At 39.1% G+C, this 11,051-nt stretch overlaps 1 protein-coding gene across 1 annotated transcript; it reads left to right on the top strand.

Moving 5' to 3' along the window:
* Positions 1–6,516: 6,516 nt before the first annotated feature.
* LOC112165606 (ubiquitin-conjugating enzyme E2-17 kDa) lies at positions 6,517–9,259 on the top strand. The gene is made up of 5 exons (XM_024302181.2): positions 6,517–6,684; positions 6,847–6,943; positions 7,395–7,522; positions 8,379–8,483; positions 8,861–9,259. Exons 2-5 carry the CDS (start codon positions 6,874–6,876, stop codon positions 9,002–9,004), a joined length of 447 nt encoding a protein of 148 aa, XP_024157949.1. The 5' UTR covers positions 6,517–6,684; positions 6,847–6,873; the 3' UTR covers positions 9,005–9,259.
* The last annotated feature ends 1,792 nt before the right edge of the window (positions 9,260–11,051 follow it).

The following is an 11,051-nucleotide window of genomic DNA, read 5'->3' as shown; positions in this document are numbered from 1 at the left end:
AACTAAGGACATGGAGAAGAAAAAAGAAGGCAAGGACAAGACTGTCCCAAATATAACCTTTCGAATTATGAGGCGAACAACAGTAACTTTTAAGATGTAATGTGATTTCATAGATTGCTGAATATAAGAGTTTGAATTATGGTGATTTGAAACTTGAAGTAGGGGTGAGTTGTCTGGGCCTTCAGGAACTTTGAGATTAATTTTCATTCGAATGAAGAAGCTAAGTGGAATTCAAAGCAGCTTTTTGTGATAAAGCGAAAAAGAGATGGATGTGAGGAAAGTTAATTGAAATGAAAATGTCTCCATAACTTAAATAACTTTTATAGATTGTTAAAAACAAAAATGTTTACTATATTTTTTCTTTGATTAAATTGGGTGTGAATTGATTAAAAATAGTGAGAAGCAAACATTACACAACAGCCCGCTCTATGAAGGCCCAATCAGAAATGAGCTATTGCTAAGAGCAAGAGGCTCACGCTACGAGGACCCCCGTTGGCGCCTTTATGTCTCCATGTCTCGAATCAACCTCAATCTCTGACAAGTATGGTTTGGTCGATGCGGATGATGAACCCCGAGTTTGAAGATGAGTGGATCGGGAATCTAACCCTACTTATAACTAAGGCACAGTAGCGCACCAAGCGGCATGATTGATTAGCTAGTAAGGAAAAATCCATGTTATACTTGGATGTCCTTTTATGGCTACTGCTAATACAATCATTGATGTTAAAAAAAGGGATTTTCACTATGACGGTTGCTCTAAAAACTAGAATTCTATGTAAAGATGTCTTTAATAGCAATTGAAATCAAGTAACTAAGAAACCATGACACTATTAAGAAGGAAACCGGACTAGGCCAAATTTCCAACCCAATTTATTCTCCGGGACTTCCCTACGCAGAAGGGGCTTACCCAAAAGCACCAACAACCTAAGCTAGAGGACAAAATCCCAAAGCTCAAGATAAATAACACTAAGCCCACAAGAAAGCTGCCCTAGCAAATAAACACCCAAAAAAGGATAAGAAAAATAAAGCGACAGCCCAAAGGGTGGGATAGAGCCCAAGATCAATAATAGTGGCCCAAACCAAATCCATTAATAACCACCAAGCATCGGTCAGCTGCATGCATCGCCGTTACCACCATGACTTACTTTGCCGCCACGCCGCAAGGGACATCACCACACTGGCTTGACGCCACTACTCTGAAGACATCAATGAAAACTAGTGCAATAAGCCCAAATTTAAAATGAAGTTAGAAGCTTTGCACATCAGATCATTGACAACTCCTTTGATGTCGCCCGTGTCGTCGGTGTCTAGGGCTGGGCATTTAAACCCACAAACCCGGACCGGCCTGTCAAAGCCCGACCTGTATAGGCCGGGCCCATTTTTTTTTCATTGAAACAGTTCGAGCCCGGGCCTTGACTTTCAAACAAATGGTTTAGGCTGGGCCTTGACTTTCAGAAACAAAAAAGCGCTCCAGGCCCGTATCACTTAAAAGAGACAGGCGTTTCTATCTTACTGGTCATATAATAAGGCTCAAAACCCTTATCATTGGGTCGACCTCACTGAATCCTTTTCTTCAGCTCCAAATTGCCAAACTCTCTCTCTCTCAGACCCGTATCACTTAAAAGAGACAGGTGTTTCTATCTTACTGGTCATATAATAAGGCTCAAAACCCTTATCATTGGGTCGACCTCACTGAATCCTTTTCTTCAGCTCCAAATTGCCAAACTCTCTCTCTCTCTCTCTCTCACTCACACATTCTTCACGATCAGCCTCCTCCTTCTTTCTCCTTCTCCTCTGCCAATCGGACTTCCGACAATTTGCTCCGATTCTCAACTCCAAGATAACAAGATTATCATGGTATAGGCTTATCATGGAGAAGGCTAGGTGGTGTCTTCATTATCCATCGATCTGTACTAACTGCTAAGGGCTTCAAATATCTCACGATAACCACTTCATTATCCATCAATTTTGCAACCATTGCTAAATTCTGAAGCTCACAACTCTTCAATTCGGTGCTGAAAAAATGAGGCAGAAATGTTTTGGAATTTTTGAATCTTTTGGTTTACTATTGTTTTCGACTTGAAATGAGTTTTAAAGTTTTGATTTTTAGTGTTGGATTAGTGAAGAACAGATCGATGATTACTTTTGCTGATTGTTTGATGCATGTTGATTTTGAATCTTGGTGTAGTTTATGTTGAAATCTGATGGAAGTAAATTTATGTTCTTGGTGTACTGTGAAGAATTTTGATTCGTTTTAATACCGTAAAAAATCTGATTCTGATAACATTTTGATTCAGATTGCAGTATCGGAAATTCATGTTCTTGGTTTTCTTTATTGAAGAAAGTGACTTTGAAGTGAATTGCAGAAAACAAGTATTTGGGCCCGAAAGCCCAGAAGCCCTGCCCAAAATGAAACGGGTCGGTCCCTGTTGGTTACAAAACGGGCTTTGAGCCCGAACTGTAAGAAACGGGCAGGTCCCGAGCCCAGCAAACTATTAGTTGGACCTAGCTCATGCCCAGCCCTACCGGTGTCTGGAGCATATTTGGATTAGAAATTGACCCAGCCCACACTGCCAGTCGATCACCATCTCTTGCATCTATGTCCATGACCACTCTTGCCTCTGGGCAGCTTTGCACCATAGATCAACGTCAACCACTGTTGTTCCTCCAAGCTAATCAATCCTAAAGACCAAGGAAAATGAAAACAATATTCATCCGACAGCAACACAACGACAATGAGACAGAGCCCGCGCTGCCGTCGGACGAGAACTTAGGCGACGCGTAGATCCATCTCTGGTTAGTAGGGCTTGGGAGAGAAATTTTTTTGGCAATGTAACTTGAAGTCGTTATGAATCAAAATTTTTTTTTACTATAATATTAGTTAAAATTCAGTCAAAATAAAATGGTTACAGGTATAGTAAAAAAAACAAATAACTCATGTAGTTGCAAAAAATGTGTAAATATCAATTTTTTTTTCAATTAACGAATAAAACAAAAAAGGTTGTTTGGTAGAGAAAATAACATCCCATTTTTGTTTTTAAAAATAAAAATAATAAAAAAATCTATTCGTTAGCCTATTTTTAAAAATACTGAAAATAAAAATTGAAAATGTTTTCTAACTTTACTCTAAGAATCAGAAAACACCAATTTGATGTTTTCAATGTTTTCTCTCAATCTGCTTTCATTCCTCACCAGAAAACCTCCACTTCTTCATCCTTACACTTCCAATAATACTAGGTAACTCAAAGAGAAAAAAACTACCCAGACCCCTATTGTCGCCGGATTCTGACCAAACTATGCTGTCAACAGTGCCATTGTTGGATTATGACTAGGAATTTGTGAAAGTTTTAGATCTGGATTTTTGTATTGAATCTATAGTAACGATGAATGAGATACGTAGAAGACTTTTATAAATATAGAACTCTTGTATGATTAATTATGATTTCGGTATTGAGTTGATTATATATAGTCAGTCTCTTGCATGATTGATAAGTGGTTCTAGCCGGTAAACACTTGATTGTATTGCCTGTTGCATCAACAATAGCTTGCCTTGTTTGCTCACCAATTTGCTTCATCTAGTTTTAGGAAATCAAATAAAGAAGATTCATGGGTACGCCAATCTATTGATAGCCTATTGCCTCTGAGTTATACTGAATCTCCATTGTTTTAGCTTCCAGGACACCATGACTCATGAATTCTGATATTAAAAACGAATATAAAAAAAGAGAATGGAATACCGAACTCATTTTCAATATGGAAAATGTATCTCTTTTTTCTCTTTTTCATAAATGGGTCATTGATCAAAAGCCCCAAAATAAGCCAAAGCTATCCCACTTGCCCCAGCAACAAATTTTTATTCCCACTAACCCAATTTAAATTGAAATGACTATTCTGCCAACTTCCTAATTAAATAACTACAGCTGGTACTCTCTATCTCTCTCCTCCATTCGATCTCTCTCTCTCTCTCTCTCTCTCTCTCTCTCTCTCTCTCTCTCTCTCTCTCTCTCTCTCTCTCTCCCCTCTTTGTCTCTCTCTAGACTCTCCCCTTCTTTCTCTATGAAACCAAAACTCTCTCTCTCTCTCTCTCTCTCTCTCTCTCTCTCTCACATCCTCCCAAGCATATAGGAGAAAACTCTCTCTCGGAGTCCGACTGTGTTGCGGTGGCGTCGAACCCAAACCGGGTTGAGTTCCTAGCCGGTCTTCTGTTCCACAATTCGATGGAGGCTCGAATCAACTCGGCAGCGTGCATCTTCTTCTTCTTCTTCATCTTCGTCTTCGTCTTCAGCTCTCAAATCTCAATTTGAATTCAGGCGATTTAGCAAAGCTTCAGATCCATGGGAAATGGTAGATCCATAAAGGATAGAGATGATGAGTTTGGCAAACAAGGAAAGAAAATCTAGCAGAGACGAAGAAAAAGGGACTAAGAGAGAAAGTTAGAGAGAGAGAAGGGTAACTATTTGGTTTTTTTCTGCTGTTTTTTTTTTTTCACCGAGTCATCAACCCGGTTCTTCCGCCTTGCAGATATACGCAGTCCGACTATTGATTGGGGTGCCCAAATCAATTTCTAGAGTAACGGGACAAAAGGAAAGAAAAAAGAAGTTTTGAATGTCTATTGCCCCCTAATAGAAGTCTATTACCCATCTATTGGAGGGCAATAGACGGTTATTGGGGGGCAATAGACGTTTTGAATTGATGTAATCTCTTTTTTTTTTTTTTTTTTTTTTTTTTCTGTAATCAAAGTTTTATTTGTCTAAATTTAGGGAGATTAGTTCTCATTCCGGCAACTGAAAGTCCTATTAGGGGGCAATACATGGCTGATAATCGTCTATTGGGGGGCAATAGAAGTCTATTAGGGGGTAATAGACTATTGGGGTAATAGACGTCTATTGGGGGCAATAGAGGTCTATTAGTAGACCAGACAAAGTCAGTCCAAATCTCTCTCTCCAGCACATAGTCGCGCGTGCTCTTCCTCCCTTCCCCTGGCGCACGTGTCTCCTTCACTCCTTGCTCCAGGCTTGTTTCTTCTTCGGTTGGGCTAAGACAGCCCAATTGCTGGCCCCGCAGCTACAGTGCCAAGTCTTAGTCTTGGAAAAGTCTCATATTTGAGACTTGGGATGAGGCCAAGTCCTATAAATATAGGACCAACACCCCTAAAAACCATGGTTGGAGATGAGATGTCCTCTAATTCTCCCAAATCTGGTTTGAACCCAAAGGTTGAAGTTGCCCTTAGAGTGTTTTGGGTAAGAGAGAATTAAAAAAACTTAATGGGGTAAGTGGAAAAAAAATCTCTAAAACTGATGTAAATGGACAAAAACCCTTCATAGAATGTATCTCTGTTTTTGAAATTTTGTTTTGGGAAAAAAATACAAACAGTACCCAACCTATGGCCGACTCTGAATTTTTGTATCCAAATTTTCAAAACTATCACTTTGGTACCTGAAGTTCGGACCCCGACCCAACTTTAGTACCTAAAACACTGTTGGCCGTTACGGAGTTAGTCAACTGTCAAACTTTGAGGGGTATTTTCGTCCTTTCACTAAATTTCTTCTTCTTCCTCAAGCTCTCTTCATCTTCTTCTTCCTCCTAACTCTATCATCATCTTCTCCAAACCATTGGCAAAAGAATGAAACCCAGAATTGGGGCAAATTAACTTCATTTCTTGGATCTGATCAGGCATCACCCATCTTTCTCTCTTTTTTTCTTTTCTTTGGGCTGGGTCACAATTTTTTTTTCTTTTTCTTTTTTTCCACTCTTTCTCTCTTCTTCCTTTTTTCTTTTCTCTCTTCTTCCTCCTTCGCCTGTTGGTAGATCGAGGGTGGGCGCTGGTGGGCAGGCTGTTGGCTTGCTGCGCTGGGTGGGCTGCTGATGCTGAGGCAGTAGCGCGGAGGGAGATGTACGCGCAGAGGGTGGGCTAGGCGATGCGCAAGGCGAGGCTGGGCAGCGCTCGGCCTGGTGTGTTGGTCTGGCCGGCTGTGGGGCTTCGCGGCAGGGGTTGCGGTGGGGGGGGGGGGGGGGGGTGCTGGGCTGGAGAGGAGGAGGTGCGGGGCTGCTGGAAGAATTTTTTTTTTTTTTTGGTCGTTGATAATGGTTAGAGAGAGAGAAGAAGAGGTAAAAAAAAACAATATATAAATAATGAATTAAATATGAAAAGACGAAATTATCTTTCAATATATGCCACCTGTCAGACGCCGTTACTGAGTTAACGGCTTCAGGTACTAAAGTTGGGTCGGGGTCCGAACTTCAGGTATCAAAGTGATAGTTTTGAAAATTTGGGTACAGAAATTCGGGGTCGGCCATAAGTTGGATACTGTTTGTATGTTTTTCCCTTCCCTTTTGTTTTTGAAAACTTTACCGAACAGGCCCAAATTGCCCGAGAAACCCAAGAAAAAAAAAGAAAAAAAAGAAAAAGATTTTCTCCAAGGATTTGGTAGCAAAGTAAAGAAACGAGGTGGGGTTAGGAAGTGGCGCTGTAACAAGGACGTAGATCCTACGCCAAGTTGGAATATTAAAGATAGAAAATTCTAGAAGGCTAGTCTTTGGCTTGCGCTCTGCTTTTTCTTATCTTTTACATCCCCTATTATATAATATTTAAAATTAGGCACAATTTTTTTTTTATCCTTCTGAATCTCTCCGATTTGGGTCAATCAAATCGTTCCCTTTTGGTGGTTCCCAATCCCAATTCAGGTACCTCCCTCTTTTCCGATTCATGTTTTGATTATTGGTTCCTGGGTGTTTCGCTGTTGATCTTGGATCGATTCGGATTTTGGGAATATTTGGGAGGGGGGGATCTTTGGTTTCTGGGGTGCAAGATCTAATTTTGATTCGGGATTTTTTGTGGGTTTTCAGGTTTCTATTTTGTGATTACGTGTTGCGATGGCGTCGAAACGAATCTTGAAGGAGCTCAAGGATTTGCAGAAGGACCCGCCTACCTCTTGCAGTGCTGGTATTGGCTCCTTTGACCTTTTAGAACCATCAATTTTTGATGCTTTTGATTTCGGGTTTGTTATGGAACCCTGATTTTGATGTTTAGTTTGTATGGAATTGACTTGGGTATTTAGTAGATAACGATTTCGGGTAATTAATTGGTTGAATTTTGAGGCTTTATAACCTAATTAGGTCAAGATGATAAGCCTAGGCATAGCCCTTTTCACCCATTAAAGATTAACCATTGTGAATTATGGATGATTGTGGTTGATAGCAATAGCTTTCATTTAAGGAGGAACAAGTCACTGTTTTATGGCTATGGGAAACTTGGGGCTTGGATTTGGACATATGCATGGATTGAAAAATGTATAGAAAACTCCTAAACCAAATAATTTTAATGAGCATGAGCAAGATCAAGTATGGATGTATGAGGTAGGAGCTTATTTGGGGTTTCTTTTTATGGATTTTAGGTCCCGTGGCGGAGGACATGTTCCATTGGCAAGCAACAATTATGGGACCTGCTGATAGCCCATATGCAGGTGGTGTTTTTCTAGTTTCAATTCACTTCCCTCCGGATTATCCATTCAAGCCTCCAAAGGTTGTTACTTCTCCCGTTTTAAAGAAAAAAAGATATATTGCTCTAATGCTTCTGTAATGTTTGTAGTTGTCCTGCTCCTCTATAGATTGCAATGTATGAATCATGAGTTTTGTGTGTTGTAATTGAATGATTGGAGATGATTTGTATTAAGATAGTTGTCATTCATGCTGTGCCAATCATTTTGAATCACATGCGCAACCTTGTAAGATGCTTGTAGATATGATCTCAGTGGAAACAGTCGTATGTGGTTACATATTGGCTTCCCCTTTCCTTGGCTTTTTATTTAACAACATTTTTTTAGTCATTGGATGTTTTAAATTGTTGGCTCGAGCAAAATCATCAGGTGAGTGGATTAAATCACTGAAAAATATCCACCAAAATATAGTAGTTGTTTATCAGCCCAGTCTGTATCACATCTTTCACTATCAACCATTGGTATTTAGGCCATGTGTTTTTAATTTCAACAAAGTAGCCTGGGCTGAGTATTCAGTGGTGCCCTTTGATTGGGTCAAACTGACCATCGGAGGAGGGAACTATTATAATTGACTGTTCCTTTGCCAGATGTCCAATGTTTGTCTATTTGCCTTAGAATGCTACTAGAATTGTTAGCAGAAAGTTTATTCTTGTGATGTTATCTGATTGATAGTGAGTGCTTATTTGAAAAAGGTTTGGAGTGGTGTCGGTCATGTTATCCTTCTGTCATTTGCATCTTGAGATAGCTTATGATTTTTAGAGACTAACTTGAGTATGTGTGCTGCATTTATTGCTTTTTGCTTCTTGTGATTGTGTTGTCTTTCTTTGGATTATTTTGGAGATATTTCAGAATTTAAGAGGCTAACTTGAGTAAGCATTTCAGGTTGCATTCAGGACCAAGGTATTCCATCCAAACATCAATAGCAATGGAAGCATATGTCTTGATATTCTTAAGGAACAATGGAGCCCAGCACTAACCATTTCCAAGGTCTGTCTAACTATTTCATCCTCGCTAGAAGAGGTCTTTCATTTGTGTTTACTAGAAGTACAACTGTAGTCCTGTGACCAGATTAGGAAGGATATGTCCGATTAACTTCATCCCAGTGGTCCAGTACCCACTCCATGTCATGTTGCGTAATGCTACTTGCCATGGCCATAGGTGGTGTAATGCTCATGAAATTATAAAAATATGGGTACGAGCGACATAGAAAGTAAACATGGTATGGGATGGAGTTGATTACATCCTCGCAGTCTGGTCAAGAATGGTCTATTTGTTTGGATATGTTATATACTAGCTTAAGCTCCTTGTTTTTTGTTCCTACCATGAGAATGGTCATGCTCATCCAAATGAACTTGGTGTTTCAGGTGCTGTTATCCATTTGCTCTCTGTTGACAGACCCCAACCCTGATGATCCCCTTGTCCCCGAAATTGCACACATGTACAAGACCGACAGGGCAAAGTATGAAGCCACTGCTCGCAGCTGGACACAAAAGTATGCCATGGGCTGACAGCTAAGAACATTCTGAGCATTTGTAAAACGTTGCAAATGCATGATTCCATCTCCGTTAAGTTGAACATTGAAACATTGGAAATTTATTTGTCTTAATTCATCAAGGAACTTGGTTCTCAATCTGTGAATATTCATTTGAAGGCATTTGGAGATGGGAAAAAAAAAAAACTGTATTGTATCTTTGCCGTGTTAGTTTATCAAGTGAATGGTTTGTTTGATGATCCGCTATTAAGAAATAATGCTTTTGGTGGTTTTTGCTAGCTCATACTTTTCCAGCTTTGAATTTGTGTTCAGGATGGAATTCTTCTCGCATCACAGCATACGAATTGGAATTCCTCGGTCTATGTCTGCCAAATGGGACTTGGTCTCCCTTTTGTCTTTGATTCTTCTAATCCACTAACGTGGTTGAGTTTTCTACCAAGAACGAGATTTGAGTTTGAAAATTGAGGTCCAATTTTTCTTTCTGAGTGCGGCTACTAGAGCATGTGTAATTAGATGAAGGGACGCTCAAATTGACAGTTTTCGCATGACAATGTCGGGGAGGGGTGATGCGCTCTGTTATTGATTACTGATGTCCGGTTTCACGTGGCCTCTTGGGACTCGGTTTGGATCTATTGATTATTTGAGAAAAGAAATCAAGCATGATTTTTTTTAATCATTTATGAATTGGTATTCTAATATTTTTTTTTTTTGGATATATAGAGCAAAAGGCTCAAAGAACAAACACAAAGAAAACAATCAGGAAGTAACAACTATATTCCTAGTTCTAACAGTTTCACACAAGTCATCAAGAGCAAGATTCACAACTTGTGGAGGAGGTTGCTGAAAGTACTGCACTCCAAACTCACACCCCAATCTGGACTTGGAGAGAATATCAGCCACCATATTGATCTCTCTAAACACATGTGAGATTTCACACGAAGAGAGCTTATTCTGCAGAAACTTACACCTACTTATCACACTATGCAAAGGATGAAGATCATCCACCCCTTGATTTAGCATTTGAACTAAAATTTCAGAATCAGATTCAATGAGAACATAAACACACTTAAGGGAGCAGGTGAGCCTTAAACCTAGCAGGAGACCCCAAGCTTCTGCCTCAAGAACAGAACCACATTGGTATTCTAATATTTACTCTCTCCTTCTTAGAGTAATTCCAACACATTTTTTTTTTATAATTTTTGTATCATAGTGAAGTAAAAATCAGAGCTTTTTATAATTTTTTTTTTCAATTCTAATAGATTTTTTTATTTTACAGATTGCTGTAAATTTAAGTAATTTTATTTTCTTTTTTCTCACTACTCCTAAATCCCTAAAAATCTAAAATAGAGATAATTCTAAGGAATATGTTGGAGTAAAAAGACTCATTATTTATAAAATAGAGAAAAATCAAAATATGAAAAATCTGTTAGAGTTGCTATAAGTAAGGCACTGCTGATCTTATTTTACAAACTCGGTAGAAACACACTTGTTGAAGGAGTCGCTTGAGCATGTCTTGAATGGTTGTGTTATAGGTGCTTAACGATTGATACTTTTAAAACTGTTGGGTTCGCAGTTTAATAATATTGGTGATTCTCATCATATATAAATATATATATATATATATATATATATATATATATATATGAGAAAAAAATTTCAAGAGGAAGGACTTGAGCCTGAGATCTTTATCCATTATTGTCGAATAAAATACTATCAGAATACTAGATCTTGAGCATTTTTATATGCGAACATTAAGACCAAATAATAGATACCAGAACCTAACGTAGAATAAATTTGAGTTGCTCCCAATGGCCGAAGGAGCATGCGGCGGCAGCAGAGCCTAGTCATAATAATAGTCGCAGCGTCATGCATGATTTAAAAGTAATCCATCATCAGAAATTGCTCGAAGCACCAGCATCAATAATAGAGAAGTGCATCACCTCGATCAAACTTGTCACTTGATCCACAAGCAACTTAGACTGTGACCACTCGCCGTCTCTAGTCCGCCTTTTCCCCCAACTCTATCACATAATTGCTGACGTTTTGAGTCCACTTCGGTATAT

Source organism: Rosa chinensis, chromosome 5, assembly GCF_002994745.2.
Source record: "Rosa chinensis cultivar Old Blush chromosome 5, RchiOBHm-V2, whole genome shotgun sequence".
NCBI classification, from domain to species: Eukaryota; Viridiplantae; Streptophyta; class Magnoliopsida; order Rosales; family Rosaceae; genus Rosa; species Rosa chinensis.
Note: the sequence above shows the minus strand (reverse complement) of the source record. Positions and strands in the feature narration are given on the sequence as shown.